At 49.0% G+C, this 14501-nt stretch overlaps 3 protein-coding genes across 7 annotated transcripts in view; 2 read left to right on the top strand and 1 right to left on the bottom strand.

Moving 5' to 3' along the window:
• The window catches only part of Vamp5 (vesicle associated membrane protein 5), a 15964-nt gene extending 7940 nt beyond the window's left edge, over window positions 1-8024 (top strand). Inside the window, exons 2-4 of the mRNA XM_031382177.1 lie at window positions 740-877; window positions 1576-4147; window positions 7862-8024. Coding sequence (XP_031238037.1) covers window positions 740-877; window positions 1576-1743 — 306 coding nt within the window. The 3' untranslated portion in view covers window positions 1744-4147; window positions 7862-8024. The remainder of the gene's footprint in view (window positions 1-739; window positions 878-1575; window positions 4148-7861) is intronic.
• Rnf181 (ring finger protein 181) lies at window positions 4033-10948 on the top strand. 5 transcript variants are annotated; one of them, XM_031382172.1, is made up of 6 exons: window positions 4063-4147; window positions 7862-8062; window positions 9123-9250; window positions 9420-9529; window positions 9674-9748; window positions 9992-10137. In XM_031382172.1, the coding sequence occupies exons 3-6, from the start codon at window positions 9139-9141 to the stop codon at window positions 10049-10051; spliced, it is 357 nt and encodes a 118-aa protein (XP_031238032.1). In that variant the 5' UTR covers window positions 4063-4147; window positions 7862-8062; window positions 9123-9138; the 3' UTR covers window positions 10052-10137. The 5 variants fall into 5 exon arrangements, with proteins under 5 accessions (XP_031238033.1, XP_031238032.1, XP_031238036.1 ...); XM_031382173.1 differs by lacking the exon at window positions 7862-8062 and having other exon boundaries at window positions 4033-4147; XM_031382176.1 differs by lacking the exons at window positions 4063-4147; window positions 7862-8062 and adding an exon at window positions 8140-8343 and having other exon boundaries at window positions 9674-9758; window positions 10010-10948.
• The window catches only part of Tmem150a (transmembrane protein 150A), a 4473-nt gene continuing 875 nt past the window's right edge, over window positions 10904-14501 (bottom strand). Inside the window, exons 2-8 of the mRNA XM_031382170.1 lie at window positions 14265-14446; window positions 13809-13856; window positions 13440-13526; window positions 12602-12669; window positions 12191-12318; window positions 11870-12047; window positions 10904-11657 (exon numbers count right to left, since the gene is read on the bottom strand). Of these exons, the coding sequence (XP_031238030.1) occupies window positions 11416-11657; window positions 11870-12047; window positions 12191-12318; window positions 12602-12669; window positions 13440-13526; window positions 13809-13856; window positions 14265-14329 (816 nt within the window). The 5' untranslated portion in view covers window positions 14330-14446 and the 3' untranslated portion in view covers window positions 10904-11415. The remainder of the gene's footprint in view (window positions 11658-11869; window positions 12048-12190; window positions 12319-12601; window positions 12670-13439; window positions 13527-13808; window positions 13857-14264; window positions 14447-14501) is intronic.

The following is a 14501-nucleotide window of genomic DNA, read 5'->3' as shown; positions in this document are numbered from 1 at the left end:
CCCCCCCCCCCCCAATTGAAACTTGTATTCAACTCCTCCCAGCCCTTCAAAGCAAACTGGGTTTCTTGGTCAGGGGAAGCTGTGCTGCCCAGGCGCAGAAGCCAGTCTGTCACTTGGGTCCTATTAAAGACTGGATCCCAGTGAAGCCTTGGCTGGAGGCCAAACGCCAGAGAATCTGAGGTTCCCAGGAGGAGAGGAACTAGAAGGTGGTCACTGAGGTTGAAAGTAGGTTAGCTCAGAAGCAGAAGTGGCCTTACTGGTCAGAGGTCCAAAGAGGGAAAGCTGCTGAGTTTGTGAGGGCTTGTAGAGATCTGGTTTCCAATGACCTTCCTAGTTCTGTGGAGCAGATCGTTTTCCTGCCTGGCTCCCTGGTCTTCGCTACTTAGGGTCAGTAGGAAAGGTGAACATGGTGTAGATGCCATCTTGGAGCAGGTGAGCAGAGTGTCTGTTTTGAGGGAAGGTTGGGGGGTGGGGACCTGGAAGGGAAACTCCCAGTTTGGGGTAACATGGAAGAAGCTGAGATGGTGAAATCCAGGGTGGATGGAAAAGGGTAGGAACCTGGAGGTAAAATGCTCAGAAGGCAGCCCTTTAACCCGAATATCTCATGCCTTTACACACAAAGGATGCTATTACTCATCCACCATACGCAGACATTGTAGGTTTTTTTTTTAGGTCTTTTGTGCCAGAGGAAGGCTGGGTGGGGAACTCTCCCAGTCTTGACCTTGGGCTTGGTGCTCAGGCAGGGAAAGAACTGAAGCAATGCCAGCAGCAGGCGGACGAAGTGACAGAAATCATGCTCAACAATTTCAAAAGGGTCCTGGAGCGTGATGGCAAGCTGGCAGAGTTGGAGCAGCGCTCAGACCAGCTCCTGGACATGGTGTGTGTGGCCGATGGGAATAGGGGGAGGGACAGCAGAAGGTTGACCCCTAGAGGGAGCTCTTAGGGTTTGCTAGGGAGGTGAGGCCCTAGGTGGGGCCCTAGGCTTGCTTGCTTATCAGTGTGGGACTTCTGGTTTCCTACAAGTAGGTTTCACAGGTACCTTTGGGTTGGGGCTGTAGCTCAGCTGGTAGAGTGCTTAGCTAGCATGCACAGCCCGGGGCTCACACCCCACCGTGGCATAACTAGTGGTACACCTATGATCCCAGCACTCAGGAGACAGATCCGAGGATCAGAAGCTCATTCTCAGGTACACAGTAAGTCCAAGCCTGAGATATGTAAGACCCTGTCTTACAAAGAAAAACAAACAAAAAGAAATAAATAAGCCTTTGGAGATGTGTGCATCCCTGGTGGTCATGGCCTGGTATTGCTAAGTGGGTGTGAGGTAGCAGGAAGGAGAGTCAAATGTTATAGCAGTGACTGAGATCAAGAGCCAGGCTGGAAGGGTCACAGGCACAGTGAGCAGAGAGGCAGCCGACAGGATGCAGAGGGTGCAAGAAGTAGTTCATGCTAGCATGGGAATACATGGGAATGGAAAGCTGGCTTTAAGGCCCTGTGGGAACCATTAACTCTCTATCTCTCCCTCTCTCTCCATCTCTCTCCTCCCCCTACACCCTCCCCATCTCTGGGTATCTGCAGAGTTCTGCCTTCAGCAAGACAACCAAGACTTTAGCCCAGCAGAAGCGCTGGGAGAATATCCGGTGCCGGGTCTACTTGGGGCTAGCAGTGGCTGGGGGCCTGCTCATCATCCTGATTGTGCTGCTGGTCATCTTTCTTCCAAGTGGTGGGGACACTAGTAAACCATAGGCCTAGGATGCAGGCACTGCCTTAGGAACTGGGAACTGACCCAGCCCAGCCTGAAGGAGAGGCTGAATGGATGCACTGGCTTGTTCAGGTCTCCAGAGAATCTTGGTGTTTGCCTCCAACTAGGACATCTGAGTGACTGCTGAAGGACATCCTGGATATGTGCACCTCTGCATCTCCTATCATGCCATGGACTGGCCCTTGAGAGCAGCCTGCTGCACTGGCTGCACTGGCCCTATTAGGCCACACCACTGGAGCCCAGTAAAAGCTGCTCTTTGGTTAAAAATGCTCTCTCTCTCTCTCTCTCTCTCTCTCTCTCTCTCTCTCTCACACACACACACACACACACACACACCACACACCACAGACACAGAAATGTATCATATACACCCTACAGACACCAGACATAGGCATACATATATGCACCCCCATACACAGAGACACAGATACCATATACACATACATACCACAGACACTCTACAGCACAAACATACTATATATCCCCGCACACTAAATTAATGTAATCTTTAAAAAAAGAAAAGAAAAGAAAAGAAAACCTATCACCTCACTCAAAGAACTATATTCCAGGAGACAGCCCCTTCCTCTCCTTTTCAGACTTGATCCTGTCCTACACAGACAGACCTTTATGGAATGTGGGCCAAGGGCAGAGTAGCCCAAAAACCAGACTTTTGCACCCATTCCCATGAAAATGAAATCCATCATCTTTTAATATCTTGAGCGTTCTCAGAGGACCGATGGGACTCCAGGTAGAAGGATAAAAAGGAAAGGGCTTGCTGGGAGTATAACTCAGTTGACAGAAATGCCTGCCCTATATGAACAAAGTCCTGGGTTTGATGGTGGTGCATACATCTGTAGTCTCAGCACTCAGGAAGTAGAGACAGAAGGATTACAAGTTCAAGTTCATCCGTGGCTACAGTTAGTTTGAAGCTAGTCTGGGTTATATGAGAGACCCTGTCTCAAAAGAAAAAAAAATGATTGGAGAGCTGGCCCAGAGATTACGAGCATTGGCTGTTCTTCTAGGGGACCCAGGTTCAGTTCCCAGCACCCACATGGCAGCTTACAGCTGTCTTTAACTCTAGTTCCAAAGGATCTGACACCCTTACACAGACACACATGCAGGTAAAATACCAACAGGCATAAAATAAATAAGTTTAACAAACAAACAAACATAAAGTTAAAAAAAGGCATACTGCTCTTCAGAGGATCCAAATTCAGTTCTCATCTCTCAAGTCAGGTACTTCATAACCATCAGTAAGTCCAGCTTCAGGGAGATCATCCTCTGTGGGCACCTGCACTTACTTTTGCGTGCGTGCGTGCGCGCGCACACACACACACACACACACACACACACACACACACACACTACACTACACTTTATAAAATAAAGCATTTAAGAACAACAAGAAACATGCCAGAGAGATGATACCAAAAAATGTTTGCCTTGCAAGCACAAGGGCCAGAGTTACTCCCCAGAAAACATCTTTAAAAGTCAGGTGTGGGGGCTATACAGAGAAACCCTGTCTCAAAACAAAACAAAACAAACAAACAAACAAACAAAAACAAAGCAAAAGTCAGGTGTGTGGTACAATGTGGTAGCTTTAACTTTTGATTCAAGCACTGGCAAAATAGGGACAGGCAGATCTCTGTTAGATTGAGGGTATCCTGATCTGTACAGTGACTCTTTCTAAAAAACACACACACAAACAAACAAAACCAATATGGTGGACTTTTTACATGGTGGAAGGTAGAGGGAGGCAGATTCCTGGGGGGGTCACTAGCCACTAGCCTAGGTGAGCTCTAGTCCAGTAAGAGATGTCTCAAAAAAAAAAAAGTTAGCTGGAAATAAAGACTGTGGACTTGGGGGTGGGACGGTGCTGGTACATGCCTTGAATCCCAGAACTTTGGAGGCAGAGGCAGGTGAATTTCTCTGAGTTTGAGGCTAGCCTCAGCTACATAGTAAGAAATTGTCTCAAGAAAAAAAAAAAAGAAAAGGGTGGGGTAGAGAACAGAAGAGAAACAACAGACAACTACTGTGTGAACAACAACTGAGGTGGATCTCTGGCATCCACACATAGATGCACACACATACATGGACATGAATATATATACATACATGAGACAAACACTTGACATTCCTTCCTTCATAATTTTTTTTCCTTCATAATTTTTTAGTCCGTGTGTTATTTTTAGTTGAGTGTTACATAACACCACATTACACCCAAAAGCCTTTAATGCTTCCATGGTGCTATAAACAGAGTCATAAAGGTTTCCCTTTAGGAAAGAATCAAGGCATTCCAATGTTCTAAGTTACACAGGACAACAAAGCCAGTGCCTTTAATGCCATAGGAAGGATCACTCATGTGGGGCTGGCACGATGGTTTGGCAGGTAAAGGTGCTTGTTGACTATTACTGGTTAGGGCTCTGAATGTGTGTGCTGTCAATTTGACACAAGCTAGAGTCTTCTAGGAAGAGGGCACTTGGATTGAGACGATGTCTCAATCAGATCACCCTGCAGGCAATCTGTGTAGCATTGTCTAGACTAATCATTGATGTGGAAGAGCCCCAGCCCACCGTAGATGTTGCCACCCTGGACAGGTGGTCGCAGGTTATATAAAAGAACCAAGCTGAGTAAGCTATGGGAAGCAAGCCAGTAAGTAGCTTTCTTGTATGCTCTCTGCTTCAGTTCCCTTCTACCAGCTCCTGCTCTGACTTCCTTCAGTGATGAACTGTGATCTGGAAGTTATAAGAGAAAATCAGCCCTTCCCTCCATCAAATTGCCTTGGCCAGAGTGTGTACCTCATCAAGAGAAACCTAACTAGGACATCAAACCTGATGAGCTGAGTTTGATTCCTGAAACTCACATGGTGGGAGGAGGGAACTGATTCCCAAAGTTGTCCCCTGATCTCCACATGAGTGTTGTGGTGTGTGTGTGCGCACACACACACACACACACACACACACACAAAGTGGAAAAGCATCGCTTAAAAAACAAAAACAATCATTCATTGGGCTAAGAAAGACATGAAAGGGCCAGGCAGTGGTGGCACATGCCTTTAATCCCAGCACTTGGGAGGCAGAGGCAGGTGGATTTCTGAGTTCGAGGCCAGCCTGGTCTACAGAGTGAGTTCCAGGACAGCCAGGGCTACACAGAGAAACCCTGTCTCGAAAAAACAAAAATCCAAAATTTTTTTCACTGTGGGCACCTGCCAAATCAAAATAAGTTACATACATACTTTCTTACTCAGTTTACAAGTTCATACTTAGAGGGAAGAGCCAGGACATAGTGACAATCCAATCAGAACCCACATTCAACACTATCTAAAGTCCAGTGCTTGATGTCTGGGACCTACCCACAATCACCTGGGTTCCAAAGGGCCTGTGAAGCTCGGGTCCTGCAATCCACAGCCCACATAGCTCATCTCCCAGGCTCAGACAGACTCCAATGCACAGCTGCTGCTGCCCTGGGCAGCCATCCTACAGCCCTGGCATCTCCAATACTATGGGATCTCGACATACAATCTTCACCAACAACCTCTCGGCCTCCCTTCAGGGACTCTGACCTTGCCACGTGGAACCAAGCCTCAAGCCAAGCTCTGTGACCCCTTCAGTCTTCAGAACCAGTACCACCCTTCCACATTCCCAAGTTTGGCTGCTACCATGAGATGCAGCCTTGGCCCTCTCTTGGGGACATAGCTTCTGTGTGCTCACTCTGAGGAAATGCTCCCAGATTTCACCTCAATGATGCTTGTCTCTTCTTCTAAAGACTATTTATTTTATGTATATCAGTACACTGTAGCTGTCTTCAGACACACCAGAAGAGGGCATCGGATCCTGTTACAGATGGTTAGGATCTCAGGAAGAAGAGTCAGTGCTCTTAACCACTGAGCCATTTCTCCAGCTCCCATCTTCTTAATCCCTGTTTATTTTGAAAAAATCATTTAACTCTAACTAGCTAACTAGCATGGATTATCCTAGTAGAGCTTAGGTTTCACTTTTTAATAGTACTGGCCTTTTGGCAATCATGGCTGATTCTTTAGCCCCAGATGCCCAGAGCCACAGATTCTTAATTAAAATATATCCTATAAACAGCCCTAATAGACTCTTTAAGAGACTCACAAGCTTCCCTCTAAACCTTCACTAAGCCAGGCCTCAGCCGGGCGGTGGTGGCGCAAGCCTTTAATCCCAGCACTTGGGAGGCAGAGGCAGGCGGATTTCTGAATTTGAGGCCAGCCTGGTCTACAGAGTGAGTTCCAGGACAGCCAGGGCTACACAGAGAAACCCTGTCTCAAAAAACACCTCCCCCCCCCCAAAAAAAAGCCAGGCCTCCATCATCTGCAGTGCTCTCAGTATTATCTTCCAAGTTCCCAAAACAGTTCATTGAGACCTAAACACTTGGGTTAGAGAGATGGCTCAGCAGTTAAGAGCACTGACTGCTCTTCCAGAGGTCCTGAGTTCAATTCCTAGCAGCTACATGGTAGCTCACATACCCGTAATGGGATCTGATACCCTCTTCTGGTGTATCTGAAGACAGCAAAACCTAAGCACTTGAACAACTTTCCCAGCTCCTTTCCACATCCTTCCCAGTCTTCCTAAGAATATGTTCATGTCTGTCACAGAATGTCCCAGTCCTGGTACTTGTCTTTCTGTTTGGTATGACCAAAAGCAACTTGTGGAGGAGAGGGTTTATTTCATCTTAAAATTATACTCCACCATGAAGTCAGGGTGGAAAATCATGGCAGGAACATGAGGCAGGAGCTGCAGCAGAGGCTATAGAAGAACACTGCTGGCTGGCTCTTTCAACCTGCTTTATTATACACCCCAGGACCTGCCCTGTGGTGTAGGGCCTGCACAGTGAGCTGGGCCCTTCCATATCAGTCATTAATCAAGAAAACAACTACTCTACAAGCCAATGTCATGAAGGCATTTTCTCAGTTGAGGGTCCTTCTTCCCAGATGACCCTAGTTTATGTCAAGTTGACAAAAAGATAACCAACATTCAGGGCTTAATACTCTTATTATTATTATTTTTTGGTAGCAGCAGTGTCTCCCTAAAAGCCCAAGTGGCCTCTTAAATTCTGAGACTATGGGTGTATCCACCTTGCCAGCTCTAAGAATTTGTTACCTTCCCTAGGTTTATTATCATCTTCCTCTTCTGAGAAAGATGGGAGGATAGTACTTAGCCCTGCTAAGTGGGTCAGCAACACTCACTTTGGGTAAGTTACTTCTGAGAACCAGGTCTTAAGTATCTAAGGAGGTAGAAATAATGGGGGCTCAACTCAGTGGTAGAACAGATGCTTAGCATGAACTCCAAGGCTCTGTAGTTACGCCCCTCTGAGGTGCCTCACTACAGTACCAGACAATTACAACAATCAGATATGGAATTTTTTTTCTGTATATGTCTCTCCTTTTATTCTTTTAAAGACAGGATCTTACTATGTAGCCCACGCTGGTCTTGAGTTTGCAATCCTCTGGCGGTCACTCCCCCCTTTTCAAAAACGATTTATTTTACTTTATAACCCTGTGTGTTTTGTCAGTTGAATGTAGGTACTGGGGAGGAGGGGCAAAGAGGCATTATTAGTTGGAGTTGGAGTAAACTGCCCAACTTGAACTCCTAGTCATGCATGGTTTTGTCTTATTTTCCTTCTTTTCTTGTATTTATTTATTTATTTATTTATTTATTTTTTGTTTTTTGACACAGGGTTTCTCTGTATAGCCCTGGCTGTCCTGGAACTCACTCTAGACCAGGCTGACCTCGAACCTGAATCCGCCTGCCTCTGCAGGGTCTCACTTTCTACCCTTGGCTAGCCTCCCACTCACAGAAAAACACCTGGCTCTGCCTCCTGAGTGCTAGACTTAAAAGACATGCAGCATCGACTACTTTATTATTTATAATGTGAGCGGGTGTTTTGCTGCATGTTTGTCTGTATGTCACTTATTTGCTTGGTGCCAGCAGAGAGCATCCGACCCTCTGGAAATAGTGTCGGGCGGCGTTCAGTCCGTGCTGGGACTAAAACTTGGGTCCGCTGAATCACCTCTCCATCCTCTCTATCCTTTATCTTTATGCCTAAAACAGAATAAATACGTGGGAGTTTTCCTCTCAGGGACTAGGTGGAGGATGAGGGTAAACTCAGCCAAGAAGACACACTAGAGACACTTCCGGCTCGTACTGGCACTTCTAGAACGCTGCGAGAGCCCTCCGAGCGAGGCTCCCGAAAGTCCCCGGAATTTCCTCTTTCTCCAACCTCATTGGCCTTAGCCTTTGATCACCTGACTCATCCAACCAACGAGAGGCGGCTGAATCGGTACTTCCGCCTCTGTGTGCGAGCCACTATGCCCACCCCAGGAGCACTCTGATTGGCTCTCTTCCTGAAACTCGATCGCTTATTGGCCAGCGCGGGATTCCGCTCTCCAGCGGCAACCTAAAGCTGTGTCAGAACAAGCCCGGCAGCCCAGGAGCCATGGCGTCTTATTTTGATGAGCACGACTGCGAGCCGTTAAACCCTGAGCGTGAGGCCCGCAACAATATGTTGCTGGAACTCGCGAGAAGAGTCCGCGGGGCTTGGAGCTGGGCCCCGGGCAGCAGGTTTCTGGGCTGGGGTTTGGCCGAGAGGGCGGGTAACCTGGGAGGTGGGGTGGGTGAATAATGTGGAATGTTAGTCAGGACGACGGGATTAGTCGAGTCGGAGTCGTTAATTTAGGTCATTAATGAGTAGGGCCCGCCAGGGATCGTGGGAAAGACCGAGGTGGAAAGGGTGTGAGTAGCAGAGGGAGGCACCGGAAAAGATTGTCATGGGGGCGGACACGGTCTGTGCCCAAGTGTGTAAATTGGGTAGTGTTTTGCTAGTAATAAGCAAGCACAGAGACTCACTGCCGTCCTGGAATCAACTTTGGCTTTACCGGATCATTCCTGAACGACTTCTTTTGAGACTGCTATTTCTTGTAAAATGGGAAAGTTGCCTGGAGTGATAGTGCACACTTTTAATCCGACTACTTGAGAGGTAGAAAGAAAAAGGGAAGGAAAATCGAGCCAGGGTTGTCTGATAGTTGTGCTGGTGTTATGTTTTGTCATTGTTATTTTTTGTGTATGTGTGTTTTGCGTTGAGACAATCTCACTATGTATCCTAACTGGCCTGGAACTTAATATGTGGAAAAGCTTGCCTCGAACTCACAGCCTCCCAAGTGTTGTGATTAAATACATGGGCCACCGCCTCTTGCTCCCACTCTACTGAGCAGCTATTGTACACTATTCGTAATTATTACTATTAGCCAGGACAGGTATTTTTGGTCAGTTAGTGACCAGTGGATTATGGGGGCCAAAAATAGATGACTTCCTTAGTTCTGATCCTATACCTTCTTCCTCAGATCACTCTTTAATAGGATGGACTTTGAGGACCTGGGCTTGGTAGATTGGGAGCACCACCTTCCCCCACCAGCCGCCAAGGCTGTGGTGGAGAACCTCCCCAGAACAGTCATCAGTAGCTCCAAGGCTGGTGAGGACACAGCTCTTTTTTTTTTCTGTTTAGGGCAGATAAGCCAGACCTGCCGTCTCCCCCTAGCCACCAACAATCAGGCCTGTTAGTGTTCTAGGCCAAGCCTGTGTCTGAGTGGGAGGTTGGGTTGGGCCTTAACAGCTCTCCTGACCAGCACTTCCTCTTCAAGATCTCAAGTGTCCCGTGTGTCTTTTGGAATTTGAGGAGGAGGAGACTGTCATTGAGCTGCCCTGCCACCATCTCTTCCATTCCAGCTGCATTCTGCCCTGGCTAAGTAAGGTACTTAGTCCTCCCCTTCCCTGCCCCAACACTAGTTCCTAAGCTGCTTCTTTTTGGTTATGGACTGGGGTAAAATCAAGGGAGAGAGCAGGGGTAGGAGTCAGGAGCAGGAAAGGGCTGGAGTCTGGCTTTTGATTTTTCTAGACAAATTCCTGCCCTTTGTGCCGCCATGAGCTGCCCACCGATGACGAGAGTTATGAAGAGCACAAGAAAGACAAGGTAGGAGCTGGTGGAGGGGGCACAGCCTGGTCCATGCTGCACACTCCCCACTCCTCAGCAGGCTTGATAAGCCTCTGAACCCCTCACTTTGGCTCCCTCCCAAGTCAATGTGGTAAGGGGCAAAGGTCTTAGCATTGTTGATGCTAGAAGCCTGAAAAGAGGCCCCATGACAGCTGCTCTACATATGGTCCTATCCACAAGTATCCAGACCTGGCCTTGCCTAGCCTGTTGTCTTTCTTCCAGGCTCGGAAGCAGCAGCAGCAGCACCGCCTGGAGAACCTCCATGGAGCCATGTATACATGAGGCAGCAGCCAGGGCAGAGTGTTCAGCCTCTGTTGATACCTTCCCTTTGCACTTTGAGTCATTAAAGGTTTCTTACCCACCCTGCAGCTGCACTGCTCACCAGCTGAAGCAAGGGCTCTGTCCGAATCCTCCACCCTGCTGCTAGCCAGAAAGATGTCAGAGGTGTCCAAGGTCAGAAGGTGCCAGGCTGCATTTCCCTCTGCCAGCCTCTAGACTGGGTGGTGGGGCCCTGGAGCAACCAGGGCTTGCTTGTCTGAGTGTTCTTTTAGAAGTCAAACTGTGTCAGAGCCTGGCACTTTGTAGCTATTTAAAACTGATAAATTAACTTGTACCACCCCCTACCGGAAATCTCTAGTTAACCTTGGAACCTTTAGTTAACATTGGAATCCTGGGGGTGTTCTTTATTTCCACAGAGAAAACTTTTAACATTGTAAAAGTTGCTCTCTGTATCCCACCCCTTATAGGCCCCCTTATCAAGGAATCAAAGTCCAAGCCAGACTGAGTAGGGAAAGAAGTGAGACTATAAAGCCAAGCCAGCTCTTTAGCTGTTTATAGACTCTTCAAGGGGACAAGCTCTTGTGGAAGTTTTGAAAGTGGGTTTCATTATGTGACCTTAGCAGGCTTGGAACCCACTATATAGACCAGGCTGGCCTTGAATTTAGGAGATCCTTCTGGCTCCATACCACCTTCCCAGTGCTCAGATTACTGGTATGTACACACCCTTATGATGTATTTGAATGGCATCTGTTAGTTTCTGGCAACCTCAAGAGTTTTTCCTGGAGGAAAGGGCTTTTTTCCATCCCTACCTACTGGATCAGACCCTCCCTGATTCTCCGGAACAGACTGCAAACATGCAAATTAGAATTCTTTTAATAGATATAAAAAAGTACTAAAATACTTGTGTGGTTCTGCTGTGTTATTTGCCCTAAAGGAAGTGAGGGGCAGAGTGAAGAACCCAGGTGCAGCTGGGTGGGCCTTCCCTTAAGCTAAGGCATGCTCCTCCCATCATCCAGACTTGTGAGCCCCTGCTGCTCCAGCCCCCAATTCCTGCAGCAGAAGGTCCCAGTGGTCTGGCTCTGGCACTGGGAGTAGAAGGCACCTGAAGGGCTGGCTGGGCAAGTGACGACAGGTGACCTTTAACACAAAATACTACTCTGGTATGAGGAAACAGGACAAGTAGCTGAGGCAGCTGTGGAGGCCCTGCTCCTCTATGGCACGGGTGGATGTTGGATGGCCACTTCTCCAGGAGTAAGGAAGCCTAGATCCCAACAATACTCTCTAAAACTTGTTTTTGGTACAAAATAAATGCAAAGAAGGTAGAGGTTGCAGGTGTTTTTGGAGGCTGGGCCAGCCACCTCCAGACCTCAGATCATGGCAATACTCTCAGGAGCACAGTTGAGGTGGGTAGAGGTGCTGCTGCTCCCAGAGGACTTACAGGCCCTGCCGGGGGCTGGCTGTAGTGCAGCCACCAGTGTGTCTGAGGAGATTGCCCCGAACTCATAGCTGAAGGTGCCGTAGAAAATGAGGATATCGAGGACGAACACCCATTCACACAGAGCAGCTCCATGCTGTAGCTGAGAACTCTCGTGGAGAAAGAAGACTCCACCTGGAACAGAGCTAAGGAAAGGCTCAAGAGGATGTGTGCACCTCGTAACACCTGTATGGCCATCCCAAATAAGTAGATGAGATGAAGGACCGGGCCACAGAAGGCTAGGACAGTGGTCACTGGACTCAAGGTTCCACTACTACCCCAACCTGGGGGAGGAGAAGAGTTCAGCCAGGGGATGAGTTCCTGGCTACCCTGTCCCAAAAGGATACTAAGGACCAGGGTGATGAAGGCGATGACAGCCAGCACACTTCGAAGGTAGGCCATAGCCATGTCCAGGGGGGTGGTGGCCCCATGGTAGAAGAGAACACAGTGCAGGCACACAAAGAGCAGCCCAGCAGGGAAGGCCACACCAGTTCCGATGTAGTGTAGAGACTTGGCATGGTCCACCTGGCCCAGACAGAGGCTAGTTCATGAAGCAGCCCTACCTCTCCTGCCCCATCCATCACTCCTCCCTTCCTTCCTTGGTCAGCTTCCAGGTGTTGCCCCTACAGGCATCCAGACCCTATTAAGGGGAGGTGGGGAGGGGGCACCTGGAAATTGCCAACCACCACGAGGCCTGCAGCATTGGTGCAACCAGTGATGAGTGCAGTGGTGTTGATCCAGGAGTGCCGGCTCTGCTCCAGGAGTTGCCCGTAGCGAAGGAGGCAGATGAGGGCCACTAGGAGAAGATGGTAATGATGGGGTCAGTTCTCTGCCTTCTCCCCAGGACAGCTGTTCGAAAACTAGCATCTAGCTGATTGGGGCCTAAAAACCCAGGTAGCTGGCTGGGCCTGCCCCCTCTTCCCACCTACCTGTTGTCTCTGCCCACAAACTACCACCTTCAATGAGCAGGAGAGAAGTTGCTCCTCTTACCTTAGCCCTTGGTGATGGGGCAGACTGCAGAGTAAAGGTTTCTGGGCTTTTCTGGAGATAAGGGGTAGGAGTGTGATGGTGTCACTCACCCATAAAAGCACCCATGTTGCCAATGAGGCTGAAGAGGCAGCTCTCTGGGGGGTATGTGCCACACTTGCTGAGGGAGGGGTAGGAACAATGAGGCTATCAGTGGCCCTCTACACCCCTCCCAGCTCCTCCTCCCAGTGGGCTTTATCTGTGCATGGTCCACAGCAGGCAAGCCTCTGATTTAGAGTTCATATGCACAAGAGATAAAGACATGCCCTAGAGTGGCTGGCAGATTTAAGACTCCTTTGCTGAGGCCTGCAGCTGGTCTGATTTTCCTGAACTTGTGCTGGGCACTCAGAGGTGCTGAGCTTAACGCCACATACTTTCATTGGCTGTGTGACCTGAATAAGTGTTTCCAGGCCTGTTTCCTCAGCTAAAAGTGTTGAAAAGAACAGAACCTAACCTGCAGGATGGGTTAAAAGGCACCACTGGCATATAAAACTCAGCAGGATGCCCAGCTTCTAGAAATAGCAAGTAGTGCATTTATTTCTTTGAAACAGCCTTACATTGCTCAGGCTGGCCAAAAACTAGCTGGGGGATGATCTTGAATGTCTGATTCTCTTGCTGGGATTGCAGGTATGTGCTATCACATCTAGTTTTATGTGGTACTGGGCTTTGTTCACAATAGGCAGGCATTCTGCCATCTGAACTACATGCCCTATGCCCAGGCAGGCCTTGAACTCATCTTCCTATTTCTGCTTTCCAAGTGCTAGGATTATAGCGCTTTGCCACTAAGCCTGGCTTGGTAGTAGTATTAATTGGCTCAGTCTGATGTTTCTTCTTAAGATCCCAGGACAGCTCTTTGCCTGATGGAATTTCTGGAAGTCTGGAGGGACTTACCTGATGAGAGGAACATCATCCAGGGTGCAGCAGGTCTTAGGGCCCCCTTGTTCAGCAGGGTCGGGAGAACAGGACTCATTGTAGGACCTGGCAGATGGGACATGGGGGTAGATTGGGGGAAGGAGCGTCTTAGAACTTTGGCCCAAAGCCTTAGGCCTCAAAGAGAAATCTTTCAGACATCCTCAGGACCTTCCTGAAGCAGAAGCAAAGAAGATGAAGGGATGGTGGGAAGTGGGTGGATGGACAGGATGTCATGCCTGGAGACCAATGTCAGAGAACAGCCTATGGTCTCCATGCAGCTTGTGAGCTCAAGGAGGGGCAGAGATGAAGGGAGCTTTAGAGTGAGGCCATCTGCAGAGTGCTCCATACCAGTTCTCCACCGGGCACACGTGGCGGTTCATCACGGCCATGGCATACCTGTGGGAGCACAACTGTCACCCTATCCTCATGGCTCTTCAGACCCAGCCACCACCACCTGGCTCTTTGACTTTTGACCTCATTCAGCCTCAATGTCCTTGTTGGGAATTCATTTGGTGGGGTGAGGAGGGAGGTAGTTATTGATGCTGTTAGCAGACCCTGGACAATTGCCTCCACTAGAGAGCCTCTGGATATTACCCTGTCTACAAATGTATGTCAGAGCTGTCCTGCTGGACGGCAGTGGTGCCAGCTTGTCCCAAGAGGCTGTGTGCCCAGGAATCGGGCCAAGCTTTGGAGACAGAAAGAGTGACCCTGGGTACCATTCTGGAGCCTACAAACAGGACAAGGGACTGTGTGTGCCATCAAGCTCCTATTAGGCCCCCCTCAACCCACATCCCTCTTACTCACACAGTCCATATGCCCGTGATGGAGAAGGCTGACAGGCTGACAGGAAGGAGGATCCAGGCGGTCATGAGGGAGTGGAGCCAGGGTGGTGGTAGTTTGGGGGTAAGGACAACAGGTAGGTGGGGAAGAGGGGGCAGGCCCAGCTACCTTGAGATATTTCGGCCTCAATCATCAGCTGCCCTGGCCTGGTTGGGGAGAGAGATCAAGGTCCAGGGTCTGGTGACTGGCCGGGGGTGGGGG

The sequence above is a fragment of the Mastomys coucha genome, unplaced genomic scaffold (genome assembly GCF_008632895.1).
Source record: "Mastomys coucha isolate ucsf_1 unplaced genomic scaffold, UCSF_Mcou_1 pScaffold20, whole genome shotgun sequence".
Classification (NCBI taxonomy): Eukaryota; Metazoa; Chordata; class Mammalia; order Rodentia; family Muridae; genus Mastomys; species Mastomys coucha.
This window is presented reverse-complemented; position numbering and strand designations above follow the sequence as displayed.